The sequence below is a fragment of the Podarcis gaigeae genome (assembly GCF_964106915.1).
Source record: "Podarcis gaigeae genome assembly, chromosome: 9".
In the NCBI taxonomy this organism is placed as follows: domain Eukaryota; kingdom Metazoa; phylum Chordata; class Lepidosauria; order Squamata; family Lacertidae; genus Podarcis; species Podarcis gaigeae.
The window spans coordinates 64,574,642-64,596,207 of NC_139685.1; the positions used below are offsets into that span (position 1 = coordinate 64,574,642).

Consider the following 21,566-nt stretch of genomic DNA (forward strand, 5'->3'; position numbering starts at 1 on the left):
GATGTGGAACTACAGTTTCCATCATCCATGCTGGCCGAGAGTTGTAGTCCAAAACATTTGGAGGAGCCCAGGTTGTTTTGTGCATTCTGGAGGCCAGAGGCCTAGTTCATTTATTTCCATATGCTCCGGGTTCTGTCAATCCTATAATTGGCACAGACTCCTTGGGATTTCAAAATTCCTTATTCATATGGTCCTGGTCCTCTTACCTGCTCTGGGACACCCTGCTAGGTCCTCCTCCTGCTTATGGATGTGCATGGAGGATCGCTGTTGTTTTTGAGAGAGCATGTCACTCTTCTCTCTTCTCTCTTGTCTCTCAAACCACAAATTCTAACTTGCAGAAACTCCTTTGTAGCATCTGGGGAACACCAGCTCACTCTTCAAAGCATGGCTTATTCTCATCTGCTTCTGTTGGGCTCTAGCCCAATCATATGGGATCTGGCACAGAGATGCAGGGAAAGAAGTCTGCATAAGCATCCTCAAGGAGGATGGTTATACATTTACCGTATTTTTCGCTCTATAAGATGCACCAGACCACAAGACGCACCTAGTTTTTGGAGGAGGAAAACAAGAAGAAAAATATTCTGAATCTCAGAAGCCAGAACAGCAAGAGGGATCGCTGCGCAGTGAAAGCAGCAATCCCTCTTGCTGTTCTGGCTTTTGTGATAGCTGCGCAGCCTGCATTCGTTCCATAAAACGCACACACATTTCCCCTTACTTTTTTTGGGGGGGGAAGTGAGTCTTATGGAGCAAAAAATACAGTAGCTTTAATTTCTCCTTCACAGTTGTTGCCTTCCAGCCTGAGGACCTTCAGGCCATGTCCTGCTGGGGTCCACCTGGCTTAGCAACAGGATGGAATTGGGTGTGTGATTGAATACCAGTAAGTTCTTCCACGCATCCTGGGCTACTCCTGCGGCACTGTCGGCTCTCAGACAAGAGAAAGTGTGCTTCTGGGCTCGCCCTTCCCTAAGCAGACCTTTCACCCCTCCCTTAATTGCAGCTGGAAAGGGGAGGGGTGAGCTGCCTCCTTTACAAGGCCCTACAATAGGACTTGCCTGGGAGAGAGAGAGAGGAAGTGGGAGAACGTAGCTGGCTTTGTGGATTAGCGCTTTATGCCACAGAAAGTGGTCCCTTGGGTGCCCCAGTCAGGGGGAAGACTTTGCCTTCTTGCAAGCTGTTCAAAAGCCTAGAATTTAAGCCTCACCGGACAGCGTTTCTTCAACCTGATCCAGCTTTTAATATCCTTATCTGCTGCTGCCTCTTACGCACAAAAGGTAAGTCCAAAGTTGACTTCTGAGGAACCGTTCTCCAGCTTTCTTGCTTTTTTAAATTTTATTTTAAATGTGGGGCTTTCACCCCTCAAACACACCATGGGTACAGAAGGGAGAATATTAACTATGCGCTATAGTTACACGACCGAAACAGAACTGGTGTGTTTCACAGCTGCTCCAAGCTGATAGCAAGGTAGAAATTGGGGCGATTTGGACCTATTGCCTATTGCCTTTGCCAATTATTCCGACTGAAAGGTAGCTTTTAATCTGAGAATAGGATTCACAGATTGAGGTTAAAAGGAAACTGAGATTTAAAACCAGCCTCTAAGGTGGAAAGTGGCAAATACAGGAGGGATCCACTATGCTACTCAGAATGACGGGAATATATAATTGGGTGCAAATGAGTGTAATTGGGGCAGAAAGGGGCAGAAACAGAAGTCTTGGTGATTGAAACCTATTCAGAACTAATATGAGCATTGGATGGATTCTGAATTTTTAAAATCTTGAATGCAAATGCCCCTGTGTTAGGGGACTAACAAACAGAATCATAACAAAATCTCTTGAATTGTCGATTCACAGTTCTTCAAAAAAATATGAGAGCCAAACAACAGCCATCCTTCAAAATCTGCAGTACTATGAATTTTATGGTGCGCTTGTTCAAACAACCAACAAAGAACATATTACATGTAGGGTAAAATGTGCATAGAAATGCATATGCTGCTGACAAGAGCAAAGAGAAATGTATTATGTTGCTGTAAATTCCTTGCAAAATGTGCACAAATTGCTTTAAAATTTACTTTAAGAGAAATGTGCGCTAAAATGCTGATTATTTTTTGGTGAGGACTTTTCAGATGAGAAATATGACAAAGAGTGGGGAAATCAGAGAAACAGAAATCGACAGGATTTACCTATTCTTTTAAGTATAGGAAACATTAGTATTTTTCTTTTTAATGGACTGATTCCAATTTCTTTAAAGTCAGAAAGAATTAAGCAACTTCCCTGGGAGACGACCAGCGCTTACCGTATCTAAATGTATCTTAAAAGTAAAATCAATGGGAGTGCTGCTAAGCAGCATAAGAGATATTATTCCCCCTGCTCTCCTGAATTAGTTTAAGATTTTTTTGGCTAAATTATATCTGGTATATTGTGAGGGAAACAACTTGAATTTTCTTGGAAATGCAGGCTGCTTTCTCAATATTTATATATATATTTTGTTGCTTAAATAATGTGGACACTAAAGTGTAGATTTAACTAGCTACCAGGAGTGTCATTTAAATGAGCTTTTGCATTTTTAAAAAGTTGGTAATTCAAACATAAACATTTCAGGGACGTTAAATGTATATTGAATTTGAAAATGACCCATCTGTTTCCAATTCCCCGTAAACAACATTCAAAAGTAACACACACAAAACTAACAGCAATGCTCATGAACTGTTTGTAGGTTTCCCAAAGGAAACTGTTTGGCCGCTGGGCAAAGACAATGATAGATTGGATGGGCCTTTGGTCTCATCCAGTGGTTCTTTAACTTTTTTCTCTGGGCCATGCTTTCAGAATAGAAATTTGCTCGCCACACTGAATTTTTTTTATTGATAAGAAATACACGGGGAAACAAAAACAAACAGCTCTTCGCAGTTCTTGATTCATAACATAGAACACAATTACTTTGTAATATGATTGTGAGACACCCAGAAAACATAAAACAATTATTTTTGAACTGCGCTACACTGAAATGTTTAAATGTTTCTTTGTTTGCTCTTGCCGCACCATTTGAGAACAGCTTCCTTATATCCTATGCATGTTGACTCACATGTACCGTATTTTTTGCTCTATAAGACTCACTTTTCCCCTCCTAAAAAGTAAGGGGAAATGTGTGCCTCTGGAGCAAATGCAGGCTGCGCAGCTATCCCAGAAGCCAGAACAGCAAGAGGGATCGCTGTGCAGCGATCCCTCTTGTTGTTCTGGCTTCTGAGATTCAGAATATTTTTCCCCCTTGTTTTACTCCTTCAAAAACTATGTGCGTCTTATGGTCAGGTGCATCTTATGGAGCGAAAAATACGGTAAGTCCCACTGTTTTCAACGGGGCTTTCTCCCAAGAAAGTGTACACAAGATTTCAGCCTGAAAAGCATTCTTAGTATTATATGAGAAAACTCCATTTAGCATTGCTCCCCCCACCCCCAATATTACATCAAAATGTATCTGTAGTTTGAGCAGGTGTAGCAGTCTTTAATAGGCCATTTAAAATAGCTGAGAGCAGGTCCTGTCCTGGCTGCTGCTTCTGTATATTTTTAAAGGAAGAGATGCTACATGCTATTGAAATCTGATGTGCTATATGCGTACATCATTCTTCTAAATACTTGCATTACGATTAATGTAACGAAGTATGTGACCCTTAGTTATGCAGGCTGCAGTCTTTTACTGTTTTGTCTAAGGGCAATCAAAGCAGTGTCTTCTCCAATATGCTGATTCAGGTCTCTGATATCCTCTGTTGAGGTTCCGCTGTTGACTTATAGTGGCGACAGTGAAGGTCTTTTCTGTGGAACCATCATTTCTCAAGATTTTCAGGGGTTTATATGTCATTGACCAAGCCTTGAATTCAGACTAAAAACAAATGGGCAGCTGCTGATGACTGAGGGATAGAAGGGACTGTCAATCTCGGTTCTCTTAGTTCCATATTTTTGTCCCGTTATTAAATTCAGTTCTCCACATTTTGCATCAATTTGCGATCGGAAAAATCCTTATGGAAATTCACCTGCATTTTAGTGCAAATTTCTCATTTAACAGCAGTTTTCACTAATGTACACATTTCATCATTGTTATGCACACTTTCTCCTAATAATACTCATTTCCCCCTAAAAAAAAAAGTTTGGTTGGAGCGCTGCAAAGCAAATTTGGACAAGTGTGAATTTCGAAACTTTGTTTTGTTTGGATAGCTGTGTTTTGCTTGGCATCATGTGTAGCCCTACATAATGTGTTGAAATAACTGGGCATTTTCTCACTGATCCTCCACTCCCATTTCCATACTCATTTATTTCATTCACCCTAATTTCAGTCTCCTTTAGGCAGCAAACTTGCAGGCAGTGTCTATATTTCATATCTTATATAAAGCGCTTCAGTGCCTTCACTACAATAAATGAATAATACTAGGGTACAGCATATTTTCTCAGTATTGGCACTATCCAGTAAACATTAGACAATGAAAGCAGCAGACTAACATCTCTCAGTGAGCTTAATGGGACTGATTATCACTATTTTGTGGGATTCGATTGCGTTCATACTGGAAATCTATGCTTCTGCAACTAAAATGGATTTAAGTGCCCTGATGAAACAAATTCATGTTTTAAAAATGACCTTTTTGCAAGGAGAAGAGTGATGGGGAAACACACTAAGAAGTGTGGGATACGGACTGATTTGCAAAAACTCATATAAGCTTTGTGCAAACAAATTGGGATGAATGCTCGCTGCCATATAACCTCCCTTAAAACTATGTTATTTTTTTCCTGGAGTTCCTATGGAGAAATAACATTCACTGCATCAATATGACAAAATCTCTGGTTAGAAAAGCTATAGCAAGTCAGAATGGATGGGATAAACCTCTAGGATAGCACACACATACACACAAACTAACTAACACACATATCAAAGACAGAGGAACTAAATCAGTAAAATGCCTAGGGATATGGCACAAATGATTCAATAGAAATTATCAGAATCAATCAAGAGCTATTATATATTAAAAAACTGAGAAATATTCGGAATGTTGGAAATCTCTTTGTATATCCTGGATTGATAGGGTATCAGTAATTAAAATGAATATGCATCCCTAAACCCTGTTTTTGCCCATAAATATTCCTCTATTCCAGGAATATTTATAAGCAAAACCAATATTTTCCCCTTCTTTTATTTTCTAAAATTTGCAGATAAAAATAGATAAAAATGAAAACATATTCCCGTTATCGTTTTCTTTATTAATTTTAGATAAATAGCAAAAGCTCTTATTGAGCTTTATATAGTAAAAGAACACACATAGAATAGCAGCAAAAATCATATACTTTAAAAAAGTAGAAAGAGGAGCGGGAGTGCCTAATACTGTATTCCAGGCTTCCTCAACCTCGGCCCTCCAGATGTTTTTGGCCTACAACTTCCATGATCCCTAACTAGCAGGACCAGTGGTCAGGGATGATGGGAATTGTAGTCTCAAAACATCTAGAGGGCCGAGGTTGAGGAAGCCTGCTGTATTCTGTTACCATGCAGCAAAATATAGCTTCTCTTTGAGATTCGTTATTTCCAGTAAAACAACAGAAGCAGAAAAACATTCTCCTGAATAAAGAATTTAAAAGTCTGTTAATGAGGGGTGGCTTGGAGCTACCTGAATTTTGTTGCTTATATTGTCTGTGTTCATCTTGTGGTTCACAGGGATAAAGCACCTCCGGAAAGATGGCTCAGAACCCACAAGTTGGCATCCCCATGTCCGAGACCAGTACAAACGGCATCCCAGGCAAGAAGCAGATGAAAGCCAGCACAGTCACTTTTCACAACATCTGGTACAGAGTGAAGACGAAGTCTGGCTTCATAGGTTGCCGAAAAACAGTTGAGAAAGACATTCTGAGAGACATCAAGTATGTATTTCTCAGCCGGAATGTGCACTCACTTTCCATATATATGTGTGTGTATACTTTGAGAGGGTCCCTTGTGTTTCTCCTACATTATCTTAGTAATTCTTACAACAGCCCTGTTATGTAGGCCAGTATTATTATCCCCATAATACAGATCAAGGGCAGTGTCTAAGGTCACTGAGTGAGTTCATGAAGGATGGGTGCCAAATATCCTGATAAACCAGCCACAACCAAGTTCCTTATCTGCTGGCCTAGCTGTCGGTGAAGACCAGACCCTGCGAAATCCACTGGGAACTTGGGTGATATAAGTTAGTAAGAGGAGACTGAAACGGTTTCAGAGTTCATTGCACTATCCAAAGCCCTTTCAGTGGACAATTTTTTGCCTTAAAAAGCATAGGTGGAAGAAGGGTGGCCCTCTGGCAGCTACGTGATGGCAGTGCTAACAGATCTTCTGCCTAAGATGGCACGGCAAACTTTCTGTGGGAATTTCTGGATCTAAAATGGCAGCCACCGCTGTGGAAATCTGCCAGTGCTCGCTTATTGACCTATGTCGGGAACAAAAATTGATCAAGCAAACACGGCTGTGGTTGCAAATGGTGCGCAATTGACTGTGAAGTTCAATGCTACATGAGAACAGACCGTAATATGACTATGAATAATTAACCGAATTATATTGTTCCTGTGTGAAAGGTACCAGGGGGCCACACCCTACGGAATATTTGGTAGCTTGCCCTTAGATAAACTGAAATAATGTGTTATGAAAGCAGTCGTTATTAACCCTAGGGACCCATAGGGTTGATTTGTAAGTTTCAGGGATGCCCCATGGATCCGCAATCAGTGCCGGATTAAGTCTAGGCACCCACCCCCCACAACATGTATGTGATTAACTCGTGCATGACCACATACACATGCAGTGCTGGGAATAAATAAATCGATTCAGACTTGGAATTGGCAGCAGAGCACTGGAGAGTCCTTGTGGAGCTGGAAGAGTACTTCAGTGAGGGCAGAGGAAGCCTTGAAAAGACCGCAGGCACAGCTGGAGGGAGAGAACTTAATTATACCACATTGAGCTCCTTCAAGTAATGGTGCAATACAACTGTAATAATAATAAAGTATGTATGTATGCTATCTTGAAGGACAGCTTGTCTAGCATTGCTGCTGCAATGTTCACTCGCAGGGGCATTTTTGAGAATATTGTACGGATGCACTTTTTAAGGCCTTCAGCCTTTTCAAACCCAGGCTTTGAATCAATCTGCAGCTTGATTAAGTCTGACCAATAGATGCAATGTACCGAAGGTGAAACAACTCACAAGAAATGTGCTGGTTTTGTGTTGCAGTGGGATAATGCGGCCTGGACTGAACGCAATCCTGGGGCCAACCGGCTGTGGCAAGTCTTCGTAAGTCTCGTGGCAGTGAGCAAAAGCAGCTACATGTTAACTTGGCTCTAATTCATACTCTTGACTAAAAGAAAGCCCTTCAGGCAGAAAACATGGCTTCATATATTGAAGCCCAGAAAGGGTTCATAGTCTGGTCTGAAATAATTTTGCTGGAGGATCAGTCTGTTCGTTGTGAGCATGTCCTCAGTTACGTTTCTCAGTGGGACTAGCTAAACGATGCTGATTATGCTATTATGGTCTTGACAGAGGCAGACAGAGGAGCAGAGCAGTCTATAAACTGAGTCAAGACATCTGTGTGAACAAACTGCAAGTTATGTCCAACACACAGGGCTGGATTCATCTACCCTTTTCTGCTAGCAGAAAGCGGCAGAAGGACTCTGGCTAAAATAATGGGGATTGCTTTCTTCTCTGTACGCCTCCTGTACACACACACCACACACACACACACACACAATTTATTATGGAGGACTGGGAGACCACCCAGAACAGCACTGGAGGGAGGGGAGATCATCCCATCGGGTAATAGGGTGTGTTGAAATTTTTAGCTTTCAATTTCCCCAAACGAGGGGTGCTAAAAAGTTGTAACGTGGCTTGGGAATTCAAAATATATTTTGGTTAAATGAATAGAAATTAGTTTTTTCTTGGAAAGTAAAATGATAGGTTTCAGGAGCCAACACCGTCGGCAGAGCATGAGGCTCTTAATCTCAGGTTTGTGGGTTCAAGCCTCACATTGGCCGAAAGATTCCTGTGTTGCAGGGGGCTGAATTAGATGACCTTCGTGGTCCCTTCTAAGTCTACAATTCTATGGTTCTATGAATTTGGTGATCTGTGCTTTTTAAAATAAAAATCTTAAATAGCAGCCACACCAGGGAAAAGTGGAATCAGATCAGAACCGGGGTGTGTGTGTAACTACTTTCCCTCCATACCTTTGGCCTGATGAAAATCCTTCCCAGCTACACTTGTGCACTGGAGAGAAGCTTTCCTCTTGTCTACATAGTTGCTTTTGGAAAGGGCTGGGATGACTTATTTCCATTAAAATTGTGCACAATCAAATCCAGTTTGACTCCCAGTGTGCTTTAACCAATATATATATATATATATATATGCAGGTTTTGGTGTCCTCGGGTGTCTTCCCGTGTAAAAGTTGGGGTGTCTAGGCGACGTTTCGACGAGGTCTCACTCGTCATCTTCAATGCAGGTTTTGGTGTCCTCGGGTGTCTTCCCGTGTAAAAGTTGGGGTGTCTAGGCGACGTTTCGACGAGGTCTCACTCGTCATCTTCATGAAGATGACGAGTGAGACCTCGTCGAAACGTCGCCTAGACACCCCAACTTTTACACGGGAAGACACCCGAGGACACCAAAACCTGCATTCCTGTACCCGTGAAAATCTACGAAAGCAAATATATATATATATATATATATATGCTTTCGTAGATTTTCACGGGTACAGGAATGCAGGTTTTGGTGTCCTCGGGTGTCTTCCCGTGTAAAAGTTGGGGTGTCTTGTTCCAGTAACAAGAAGCCGAAAGCACCAGCCTGAAGATGACGAGTGAGACCTCGTCGAAACGTCGCCTAGACACCCCAACTTTTACACGGGAAGACACCCGAGGACACCAAAACCTCCATATATATATATATATATATATATATATATATATTGGGTGGGTGGGGAGTCCTGTGTGATCTTCTGCCTTATTCTTCTAGACTACTGGATATTTTAGCTGCAAGGAAAGATCCCCATGGCTTGAGTGGAGACGTTCTAATCAATGGAGCCCCTCAACCTGCCAATTTCAAATGTATCTCTGGATATGTCGTGCAGGTAAGCCACCTCTGACTCTGTTTATTTTACCCTTTACAAAATCCAGTGTTAAAATCAGGATTGCCCAGTCCCGATGCATAGTTCCAGTTTGCTTTATGCAAATGTTGCAGAGCATGGAATAGAGAAGGTTTGCCTGGAGCTGTGCACATGATTTGTGGCTTTGGTTTGTGAACTGGAGCTCCCGATTTGAGTTGCGTATCTATCTGTTTCCTTTGGATTTGTCCAGGATGATGTGGTCATGGGGACCTTGACCGTGAGGGAGAACCTCCAGTTCTCAGCTGCCCTCCGATTACCGAAGACTGTGAGGCAGCAGGAAAAGGAGGATAGGATCAACCAGATCCTCAAGGAGCTGGGCTTGACAAAAGTAGCAGATTCAAAGGTTTGTGAACAGTGCTGGACTAGATGGGCTATCCTGCAGGCTCTTTTTTAAGCACTTTCAAAACAGTCAGACAATATTATCATTGCCTCTCCAAAACTATGTCCCACACTTACTAAATTCTGGGAGAAAAACTATATAAACAAGACACTGCAGAAAAAAAATAAGATTTTCAGAGGTGAATAGTCTTTTGAACAATATACCCATTGCATTGAAATTGACAACAGGACAGTGAAAATGGATTCTACATGCCCTAATGGTGGCCAAGAGATTGATTCTGATGGACTGGAAGAATAGAGATACGATTCCTCTTAATCAATGGCTTGACAATGTGGCAACGTTTGCAAAATATGGATAGCTTATAGACGCAGACTATCTTTGAATACAATGATATTTGAAATGAGTTTACACAGAAGATATTAGGTTATTGACAATTATATGTGTATTAGGATAATAAGAATATATACATTTGTATATTAATGTACGGTAATGTTAGGGTTTCTTCCCCGTTCTCACTTTCTTTTCCCCTTCTCTTTCATTATAAATGAAATTCTTCTAATGAAATATCAATCTTTATTATTTTAAACGTTTATTTATATGGCACCATCGACGTACACAATATCGCTCAAGTTCTTGTTTTGCATTAGGTTGGAACCCAGTTCATTCGTGGCATATCGGGGGGAGAGAGGAAACGGACCAATATCGGCATGGAGCTGATTACTGATCCTGCAATCTTGTTCTTAGATGAGCCAACCACTGGACTGGATGCCAGCACAGCCAATGCTGTCCTGCTGCTCCTGAAAAGGTAATTGCTAGAAAAGGTACTGCGTGTCTTTGGCCGTGCATAGGATGAAACAATAGCACTTTCTTCAGCATCGATGCAACAAACTGTGATGCCCAAAGTATGATTCTTGTGTGAGCCACTGGGATTTAGTTGATAGGGCTGGAATTTGGATGGCGAGACCACCTGTGTCCAAAGTTTTACTTAGCCATGTTATTTATGCTAGGAAACAACAATGCTTGTGATAAGTTACCTGAACGGGGCGGGGGGGGGGGGCAGGCGGGTGAGGTAGACGGAAAGGCAACCTGTTCTTCCCTACCTGATTCCTTCTTGACGAACTAGTTGATATGTAGATTGTTTCTCATGCTTTATTTCTTTCCTGCTTCTCCAAATCAGTTATTGTTAACTTCTTGATTCCATGTTGGCTGCATGTAAGCCTGAGTTGACATGCGGCTTTGTTTGCCATTGTCAGGGGTTCAGAAGGAGAGACACAGGAGGGGGAGCAAATGGAGAGTGAGGAGGAGGAGTACGAGGGGGGCGCAGGCAGTGACAGTGGCCAGAGTTATTCCACAAGCCTCTCTAGCGAATCGGAGGACTCACAGAAGGGAGCGCCGGTGGCCAGAGCAAGGGAGATTCCAAGGGAGAAACCTCAAGAGGGAGGGGCCAGCGGGGAGTCTCGGAACAGCAGCTGGAGATCAGGGCCAGCGTCTCCACCAGAGCGCAGTGGGGAGGGGGAGTCCCAGGAGTCGGGACCAGTGTCCTCACCACCAGAGGGAGGAGAGGAGTCAGGTTTGGCAACACCCACATCAGGAAGCGGGGAAACGGTCAGAAGGAAAGTCACCGGCTGGGCGCGCGCGCCAAGTTCAAATGTACAGGAGCGCGGCACAGCGGGGAGCCCGGGAAGGGAGCCAGGTCCTAAAGCCCGCCGGAGGGAGGGGCAAGACTCAGGAGGCTCCGCGTCAGAGGAGTCCAGGAAGGAGGGAACCCCAGAGGGCAGAAGGACCCAACGCAGGAAAGAGCAGCGCAAGAGGTGGAGCCAGGCTAGAATCTTAAACTGGTGTGGGTGGAGCAGTGAGTCAGAGGGGACTTAGCCGGTCTAGCGTTAAGACGTGGGCCTGCGCGCCCAGAGCTTGGAAATGGAAACTAAACTTCAATAAAGACTTTTGTATATAATATCCACTGGGCGTTGGTCCTCTGTGAGCTGGGACCTAGCGGCAGTCCTGACAGTAAGTCCCCTCTCCATTTTCACCAATTTTGCAACCTCGTGGAGTGTGGGAAAGCAGCGAGGGGTGAAGATTGGTGCTTCGCGAGCTCACGAAAAACAGGGAAATGACTACCGAAGAGAGGATAGCGAGTTTGCAAAACGCAGTGACGCAGTTGACTGCAGAAATTGCGGCTTCCAGAAAGAAAGAACAGGAAGCAGCTGCTGCCTGCCAGGATCTGCGAACCAGGTTAGAAGTGCTAAGTACACAGAGGCTCCCAGCCACCAGACCAGAAGGGATTGGGCTGGGAAACAGAGGAGGGAGCCTGGTATCTCACTTCAATGGGGACCTGCAGGAGTATCCTAACTTCAGAGCAGATGTGATTTATACATTGCAGCTGCTTGACAAAGACTTTAAAAATGAGGGAGAGAAAGTGGGATTTATTATTTCGCATTTGCGGGGGGAGGCAAAATCGTGGCTGCGCAATCTATGGAGAGACAAGGATCCAGCCCTCCAAAATGCGGCTGCCTTCATTAAAGTGATGGATGCGTGTTTTTTATCTGAGATTGATGTGGATATCGCTAGGAGGGAGATTCACGGACTAAGACAAGGTAAAGCCACTGTGAGGCAATATCATGCACGTTTTTTCGGATTGGTGAATGTACTAGCCTGGGAGAAAGAATCGCCTGCCGTCAGAGACCTGTTCTGGGAGGGGTTGAGCGGAGCTGTGAAAGATGAGATCGCAAGGGGGGGAAGACCCCAAACCACCAAGGAAGTGGTGGAACGGGCACTCTCCATTGGGGTTCGGTTGGAAGGACGCCCTTGGGGCAGGGAGGAAGGGCATTTGGGACGCACGCCAGCGAGAGGACTGCCTCCCTTCCCCAAGGAGGCGGCGCGCGCTCGATCCATGCCTCCGCTGGGAGGGGGAGAGGAGCCGATGGAGATAGGTGGTGCTAAGGCTCACTCCACAGTCGGAGCCCTAACTCCGGGAGCAGTCAAGATGAAGCCTCCTAGAGGAACCAGGAAGTGCTACATCTGCGACAGTGCTCAGCATATGGCAAAAGAGTGTCCCCAGCGGTTTCACAAGCATACTGCAGCCGCAGCGACAGTAACAGACGCAATTCAGCAGAGGGAGTCGCAGCAGGAAAACTCCACTGTCTGGCTGGAGATGGCATCTCTGGGGACCAGCCAGACAAGTCAGTGAAGCAATCCCCAGGGATCTTACAGCCCACCGACCCCCTCCCACCCAAACCAGTAGTGCAGCTCACCGCATCCCTTCAGCTCCCCAATGGGCTACTGGTGGAAATTCCCATCACCGTAGACTCGGGGAGCAATGCAGATTTTATAGACATGCAGTTCCTCCAGCAACATGGCATAGCCCTTCTGCCAGCGGCGGTACCTCTGAAAGTCGTCACAGTGGACGGCAGGGAGCTACTGGGAGGGCAAGTGCTACAGCAGACGCCGCCAATGGTGATGCGCATTGGAAACCACCGTGAGGTCATCAGCTTCAACGTCACCCGCCTGTCAGACACGCCCATAGTGTTGGGAATGAGTTGGCTGGATAGGCACAGCCCAGCATTAGCTTGGTACCAGCGGCAACTGACCTTCGGCTCCTCTTACTGCGCAGAACACTGCATCCTGGCGGACTTGGAAGATGAGGGGCACGAGGATGGACCACAGCTGAACTTGGGCATGTTGCAAGCGGTGCCTAACAAATACAAGGAGTTTTTGGAGGTCTTCTGCGAGAAAGAGGCGGATAAGCTGCCACCCCACAGACCCTACGACTGCAAGATCGACCTCCTGCCCGGGGCGACGCTCCCGACGGGGAAACTGTACTCCATGTCTGAGGATGAATTGCAAGAGCTCAGGGAGTTCATAGATCACAACCTGAAGCGGGGATTCATCCGGGAGTCCAAGGCGGCAGGAGGCAGTCCCGTGTTCTTTGTAAAGAAGCGGGACACGCCCCAAAAGAGGCTGGTCGTTGATTTCCGCTTCTTGAACCTCAAGACCAAGCCCTCAGCGTTCCCTATGCCCAAGATCGATGACCTGCTGGCGACGGTGAGGAAGGGTCGCATCTTTACCAAGTTGGATCTGCGCGGAGCGTACAATCTCATTCGCGTACGGGAAGGCGACGAGTGGAAAACAACCATGTTTACGCCGCTGGGCACTTATGAATACAGAGTTATGCCTTTTGGATTAAAAAATGGTTCCCACTGCTTTCAAGCCTTCATGCATCATGTCTTGGCGGGTCTCCTCTACAAGAAGTGCGTCTGCTTCCTGGATGACATCCTAATCTTCTCGGAATCGCCGGAGGCTCACGAGAGGGATGTTAGGGAAGTTCTGCAGAGGCTGCGGGAGCACAGGCTGTACGCCAAGCTGGAGAAGTGCCAGTTCGACAAGACGGAGGTGGATTTCTTGGGCTACAAACTGTCCGACAAGGGACTGGCTATGGACGGTGCCAAGGTACGTGCAGTACTGGATTGGAAGAGCCCACGCAATAGGAAGGAAGTACAGAGGTTTGTCGGTTTTGCCAACTTTTATCGCAAGTTCATCAAGGGTTTCGCCATGCAGACAGCGGCCATCACCGACACCCTCAGTTCCAAGAAGAAGAGGTTCATCTGGACGGAGCAGGCAGAGCAGTCCTTTCAGAAGCTCAAGCAGCTCTTCGCTTCCGAAGAGAACCTACTGCACGTAAATCCCAGCAGGCCCATGAGAGTGGAGACGGACGCCTCAGACAGGGCCGTGGGAGCCGTTCTGTTGCAGCAAGACCACCAGGGGGACTGGAGGCCGTGCGCTTTCTACTCCAGAAAACTCAGCAAAGCGGAGCAGAACTACACCATTTGGGACAGGGAGTTGCTGGCCATACATGCAGCCTTCAAGGCGTGGCGGCACTTCCTCGTCGGAGCCAAGCACACGGTGCAGGTCCGCACAGACCATAAGAACTTGGAGTACTGGCGCACGGCGAGGTTCCTGAACCAGCGACACATCCGCTGGGCGGAGTTCTTTGCAGATTTCGACTTCAGAATTGAGTACATCCCAGGAAACAGCAACGTCTTGGCGGACGCGCTGTCCAGAAAACCGCAGTATCTGGAGGCAGAGGCACCGGCGGCGGCCAAGCACATTTTCACACCACAGGCGTGGGCATGCGCGTCAGCCACGGTGGACCTGGACGCGGTGCGCCGCGCGCTGCGAACAGACTCGTTCGCCCGAGCCAAGATGGAGGAGGTGTGCAGTGGCAAGGCGAGGGGCGACGAATTCCAAGTGCGAGACGGCCTGCTCCTACGCAAGGGAGTCCTCTACGTACCAGGAGACAGCCTCCGCGCGAAGGTCCTGCAACAGCTGCACGACGCGCCCAGCGCGGGGCACTTCGGCAAGGAGAAGACGGTGGACTTAGTAGCCAGAGACTTTTGGTGGCCTAAGATGCGGGGGGATGTCGCGGACTATGTCAATAGGTGCGACACCTGCCAAAGGGCTAAGCCTGTGCACCAGCCGCCGGCGGGCCTGTTGGAACCGCTACAGACACCGTTCGTACCGTGGGAGAGGGTAGCCCTGGACTTTGTCACAGATCTACCCAGCTCAAGGGGCAAGACGGCAGTGCTCGTGGTAGTGGACCTGTTCACCAAGATGGCCCACTTCATTCCGTGCGCGAAGGTGGCCACGGCCGAGCAGACCACTAAGATGTTCATAGACCACGTGTTCAAGGTGCACGGCCTACCACGGTCTATTTTGTCCGACCGGGGGCGCCAGTTCATCTCCAACTTCTGGCAAAAGCTGATGGGATTCCTGAACGTCAAGGTCAGCCTGGCGTCGGCGAGACACCCGCAAACTAACGGGCAGGCGGAAAGGGTCAACGCCATCATGCAGCAGTACCTGAGATGCTACGCGAACCAGCAGCCATCGACCTGGGTGGACTATCTACCGTTGGCCGAGTTTGCCTACAACAACACGAAGCACGGGTCCACGGGGGTGACCCCATTTTTCGCCAACTACGGGAGGCATCCCAGAACCTTCCCGGGTCTGGACACAGTGCGGGAGGGGGAGCCACAGGGAGCAGAGGAAGTGGCAGCGGAGTTGCAGGAGATCCACGAGCAGCTCAGGAGGCAGTTAGAGTTGGCAAAACAGGCTTACAAAGTGCAGGCAGATCGACACAGGAGGGTTGGGGAGGACATCCAGGTGGGAGACTGGGTCTGGTTGGCAGCACAAGCAGTTCCAGCCAGATCGTTAGCCAAGAAGAAACTAGGGCACAAGCAGCTAGGGCCTTACCAAGTAGAGGCGCAGATCAACCCAGTGGCCTTCCGGTTGACACTCCCGGAGGGTTCCAGAATGCACCCGGTCTTTCATAGATCAGTGCTCACGCCCTACAGAGAGCCCCACAGGTTTCAAGCACCGGGGAAGGCGCCAGACCCGCTCAGAGAAGCGCCCAAAAAAGGGGGGTCGCCGAAAGGGGAGCCACTTAATGAAGCCACTGAGATTTTAGACTCAAGGTGGGGGGAGGACGGGATTGAATATCTTCTCGCCACGGAGGACACCCCGGCCAGCGCCAACAGGTGGGTGCCGGATTACGCAGTGGAAGAGCAGTTGCTCAAGGAAGAATTCCACACACTTTTCCCGCACAAGCCTATGCCGGCGGGCTTTTTCGAGGATTGTTTGTTCACACCCACACTCTCGGCCAGCACTTTCCGGGGTTTCTCGTCAGCTGAGGACTCGGCTCCGGGAGGCAGCTCTCCGGAGGGATCACTTTCAGGTTTTAGCACGGGGGGATCTTATTGGTGGGAGGACCAACCCGAGGTGGGCTGGCGCAGAGACATGCCGAAGGGGCCCTGGGAGGTGGACCCCCATCAAACAACAGGGGGAGGAGGGCTCTTGGGTGATTTGGGGTCGAGCGCAGATTTCGAGCACACCGCGCAGGAGATGGAAGCGGAGGAGGTCGTCGTCGACGAGCCCATGGGGGACTTCCCGGACTTATCTCGATGGTTGCAAGCCTCAGGGGACGAGCTGTATCCTGGACTCACCCCTACAACAATGGAGCACCCGGAACCCGCACCGGAAGAGGGGGAGGGGGGAAGGGGGGGCTTCGAGGGGGGGATGGATGTCAGGGGTTCAGAAGGAGAGACACAGGAGGGGGAGCAAATGGAGAGTGAGGAGGAGGAGTACGAGGGGGGCGCAGGCAGTGACAGTGGCCAGAGTTATTCCACAAGCCTCTCTAGCGAATCGGAGGACTCACAGAAGGGAGCGCCGGTGGCCAGAGCAAGGGAGATTCCAAGGGAGAAACCTCAAGAGGGAGGGGCCAGCGGGGAGTCTCGGAACAGCAGCTGGAGATCAGGGCCAGCGTCTCCACCAGAGCGCAGTGGGGAGGGGGAGTCCCAGGAGTCGGGACCAGTGTCCTCACCACCAGAGGGAGGAGAGGAGTCAGGTTTGGCAACACCCACATCAGGAAGCGGGGAAACGGTCAGAAGGAAAGTCACCGGCTGGGCGCGCGCGCCAAGTTCAAATGTACAGGAGCGCGGCACAGCGGGGAGCCCGGGAAGGGAGCCAGGTCCTAAAGCCCGCCGGAGGGAGGGGCAAGACTCAGGAGGCTCCGCGTCAGAGGAGTCCAGGAAGGAGGGAACCCCAGAGGGCAGAAGGACCCAACGCAGGAAAGAGCAGCGCAAGAGGTGGAGCCAGGCTAGAATCTTAAACTGGTGTGGGTGGAGCAGTGAGTCAGAGGGGACTTAGCCGGTCTAGCGTTAAGACGTGGGCCTGCGCGCCCAGAGCTTGGAAATGGAAACTAAACTTCAATAAAGACTTTTGTATATAATATCCACTGGGCGTTGGTCCTCTGTGAGCTGGGACCTAGCGGCAGTCCTGACAGCCATAAAAAATAAACCTTGCTTTCGTCTTTCAACCAGCCATCAGTCTTGTTGTTGTTGTTGTTGTTTAGTCGTTTAGTCGTGTCCGACTCTTCGTGACCCCATGGACCAGAGAACGCCAGGCACCTCTGTCCTCCACTGCCTCCCGCAGTTTGGTCAAACTCATGCTGGTAACCTCGAAAACACTATCCAACCATCTCGTCCTCTGCCGTCCCCTTCTCCTTGTGCCCTCCATCTTTCCCAACATCAGGGTCTTCTCCAGGGAGTCTTCTCTTCTCATGAGGTGGCCAAAGTACTGGAGCCTCAGCTTCACGATCTGTCCTTCCAGTGAGCACTCAGGGCTGATTTCCTTCAGAATGGAGAGGTTGGATCTTCTTGCAGTCCATGGGACTCTCAAGAGTCTCCTCCAGCACCATAATTCAAAAGCATCAATTCTTCGGCGATCAGCCTTCTTTATGGTCCAGCTCTCACTTCCATACATCACTACTGGGAAAACCATAGCTTTAACTATACGAACCTTTGTTGGCAAGGTGATGTCTCTACTTCTCAAGATGCTGTCTAGGCCTGTCATTGCCCTTCTCCCAAGAAGCAGGCGTCTTTTAATTTCGTGGCTGCTTTCACCATCTGCAGTGATCATTGAGCCCAAGAAAGTAAAATCTCTCACTACCTCCATTTCTTCCCCTTCTATTTGCCAGGAGGTGATGGGACCAGTGGCCATGATCTTCGTTTTTTTGATGTTGAGCTTCAGACCATATTTTGCGCTCTCCTCTTTTACCCTCATTAAAAGGTTCTTTAATTCTTCCTCACTTTCTGCCATCAAGGTTGTGTCATCTGCATATCTGAGGTTGTTGATATTTCTTCCGGCAATCTTAATTCCGGCTAGGGATTCATCCAGCCCAGCCTTTCGCATGATGAATTCTGCATATAAGTTAAATAAGCAGGGAGACAAAATACAGCCTTGTCGTACTCCTTTCCCAATTTTGAACCAATCAGTTGTTCCATATCCAGTTCTAACTGTAGCTTCTTGTCCCACATAGAGATTTCTCAGGAGACAGATGAGGTGATCTGGCACTCCCATTTCTTTAAGAACTTGCCATAGTTTGCCGTGGTCGACACAGTCAAAGGCTTTTGCATAGTCAATGAAGCAGAAGTAGATGTCTTTCTGGAACTCTCTAGCTTTCTCCATAATCCAGCGCATGTTTGCAATTTGGTCTCTGGTTCCTCTGCCTCTTCTAAATCCAGCTTGCACTTCTGGGAGTTCTCGGACCACATACTGCTTGAGCCTTCCTTGTAGAATTTTAAGCATAACTTTGCTAGCGTGTGAAATGAGTGCAATTGTGCGGTAGTTGGAGCATTCTTTGGCACTGCCCTTCTTTGGGATTGGGATGTAGACTGATCTTCTCCAATCTTCTGGCCACTGCTGAGTTTTCCAAACTTGCTGGCATATTGAGTGTAGCACCTTAACAGCATCATCTTTTAAAATTTTAAATAGTTCAGCTGGAATACCATCACTTCCACTGGCCTTGTTATTTGCAGTGCTTTCTAAGGCCCATTTGACTTCACTCTCCAGGATGTCTGGCTCAAGGTCAGCAACCACACTACCTGGGGTATACGAGACATCCATTTCTTTCTGGTATAATTCCTCTGTGTATTCTTGCCACCTCTTCTTGATGTCTTCTGCTTCTGTTAGGTCCTTTCCACTTTTGTCCTTTATTGTGGAAATCTTTGTACGAAATGTTCCTTTCATATCTCCAATTTTCTTGAACAGATCTCTGGTTCTTCCCATTCTATTGCTTTCCTCTATTTCTTTGCATTGCTCGTTTAAGAAGGTCTTCTTGTCTCTCCTTGCTATTCTCTGGAAATCTGCACTTCACTGCAATATATATCAGACACCACAATTTATTTTAAATTATTTATGTGCCACTGTACATACAATGTATTGCAGGGATTTCCAAATGTAATAATAATAATAATAATAATAATAATAATAATAATAATAATAATATAATACCCTGTCCATCTGGCTGGGTTTCTGCAGCCACTCTGGGCGGCTTCCAACAAAATATTAAAATACAATAGTCCAAAATATTAAAACATAACAGTAAACCAAGACTTCTCTAAAACCAGTCAAAAAAGTAAAAACAATATAGCAAAACAGCCAGAAAACAGAGGATGAGGTAGTCAACTTCAGCTTTAAAAGGCCAGAAGGCACAAATAGTTTCTGCAGAAAAGTGACAAGAATTTCTCTTAGAAGGCACAATTGCAAAAACAAGGGCCAACCTAGCTTCCCCGTGAGATGGAATCCTGAGCAGGGCATCATCGGAAGATCTTAAGTGCCGGGAAGTTTTATATGGAAGGAGGCATTCTTCCTAGAAAATCGAGACCCAAACTGGTTAGACTTACATGGTGAGTTTGGGTCAGTCACTCCCTCTGAGCCTGCCCCACCTCACAGGTTTTTGTTGAGCAAGGGGAACCCATCTGTGCTTTCCAGAAGTACTTTGGGGGAAAGTCATATACCGTACAGTAAATAAACGAGGTTTTGTTAAATAAGTTTAGTGTTTTTCAGAGAATCAGTCTTGGATACAGTAACAGCACTTGATTTTTTTCCAGTTTTTTTAGTGTTATAGTTCTTTGATGGGACTTACAATGCTCCCACCCTCATAACAAGACAAATGGGGAAAGTACGGTGATAATAAACGCAAACTGTGTAGCTGCTGAAAGAACGGACTAGGCCTCGTGAACTAGGTCCCTTTTTTCTGCGGCTCACTGGACATTGGGGAATTGTAGCCAGCTTTTAACAAGCCTCCTTTTCCTGGAGGTGTGCAATGCATTCATAATCTCTTCCTTCACAGGTATGCAGTTAAGCAGGTATTATGGAAGTGCAGAAGCAGGCACACTTCAAGAAGTACTAGCAACCTAATAATATAAAATACCCTAACCCCACTCCCAAGCCGTTTCTGACAGCCTACTCCCAGGTTTAGCTTGCCATACAGCAGAGCCAGAGATATGAAAGCTAGGAGCTAAATGGCACCTTAAACCTAGGTTATGGGTGCAACAACAGAATGTCTAGGCGTGCTTTTTTAATAACAATACAAAGCTGAAAATGAATGAACTGCAGCTAAAATATTATGTCCATTTTTCACATGGTCTAGTCCTTCCCCTGCCCACTCCCCTAATATTCTTAAGAGGGTCTCTTCTCTAGCCTTCAGAGAGCAGCTGGAAGTGGGGAGGCAGAAAAAGGTCCTATTTTCCTTCCACTCTGCAGTTTTAATCTGAAATCTTAGGCACAGTACTGCACCCAAAGCTCAGAAACCACTCGTGCTCATGAAATTCCCTGTCACAAAATGCGCCTAGAACAATGGGAGTTTCGAACACTGAGCAGAGCTGGGAAAAAGGCAGAAGCTATCTACTGGGCCAAATCAGGGAGTGAAATCAGCTTCTCAGGTAGCTAGAACATCAATTCAGTGCCCATTACGCAAGTAGTCATAGCTACTGGGCTATGGGGAAGAGAAGAGGTGGGGCAGCACAGAGAGAGGTGGTCTCTTCACTTTGCACAGCTGCATTTTGAGAATTTCAACCTAAGATGAATTGCAGGGTTTTTTTTAGCTTGCTGATTTTGAATGAGTAACACCATGTTTTACAAAATCTTAAGCCGGTTGACACCTTTCTTACTGCCTACTCTGTTCAGGATGGCCAGGCAAGGGAAAACAATCATCTTTTCCATCCACCAACCTCGCTACTCCATATTCCGACTGTTTGATAAACTGACCTTGCTGGCAGCAGGAAGGATGCTATATCATGGACCAGCTCAGAACGCCATAGAATTTTTCAAATCCAGTGGTAAGGTTTCTGAAGACTCTCTACTGAACATAGTGGGGACTGCTATATGTGAGCATATCTCCCCGTTGTTGTTTTGTTAAAGTCAGCTCAATTTGGCTTTGCTACAGGGGAGTGGGTTGATGTATTTATTACAATAGCCTAGTCTTGAAGTTAGCAGAGCACGGATGGCTGCAGGCTGTTTGATAATCTGGAGACAATTTTTTGGGGGGGGGGGCAGATCTGAAGATTTTGAATACACGATCCCAAGTACTTTGCAATACATTTTCACCACTTGCTTATTGAAAGACCTGCAAGCATTTTATTTCTTTGTAGGTTATGAGTGCGAACCGTACAACAACCCTGCTGACTTCTTTCTGGATGTCATTAATGGAGACTCGACAGCTGTGGCTTCAAACAAGACTGGTGAAATTGAAATAGGTA

General features: G+C 46.8%; 2 protein-coding genes across 5 annotated transcripts in view; one reads left to right on the top strand and one right to left on the bottom strand.

The window, feature by feature from the left end:
* The window catches only part of LOC310852653 (putative E3 ubiquitin-protein ligase HERC6), a 125,227-nt gene that overhangs the window by 85,249 nt on the left and 18,412 nt on the right, over positions 1-21,566 (bottom strand). The window lies entirely within an intron of this gene.
* LOC310852699 (broad substrate specificity ATP-binding cassette transporter ABCG2-like) overlaps positions 1-21,566 on the top strand; it is a 39,882-nt gene that overhangs the window by 3,957 nt on the left and 14,359 nt on the right. The window contains exons 1-8 of one of the 4 annotated variants that reach the window (XM_083756545.1): positions 1,142-1,271; positions 5,683-5,885; positions 7,220-7,279; positions 8,984-9,098; positions 9,325-9,477; positions 10,122-10,279; positions 20,995-21,146; positions 21,459-21,563. In XM_083756545.1, coding sequence (XP_083612671.1) covers positions 5,704-5,885; positions 7,220-7,279; positions 8,984-9,098; positions 9,325-9,477; positions 10,122-10,279; positions 20,995-21,146; positions 21,459-21,563 — 925 coding nt within the window. In that variant the 5' untranslated portion in view covers positions 1,142-1,271; positions 5,683-5,703. Of the gene's footprint in view, positions 1-1,141; positions 1,272-2,523; positions 3,078-5,682; positions 5,886-7,219; positions 7,280-8,983; positions 9,099-9,324; positions 9,478-10,121; positions 10,280-20,994; positions 21,147-21,458; positions 21,564-21,566 lie in introns of those variants that run through there. The other 3 variants (XM_083756546.1, XM_083756544.1, XM_083756547.1) reach the window with 3 other exon arrangements.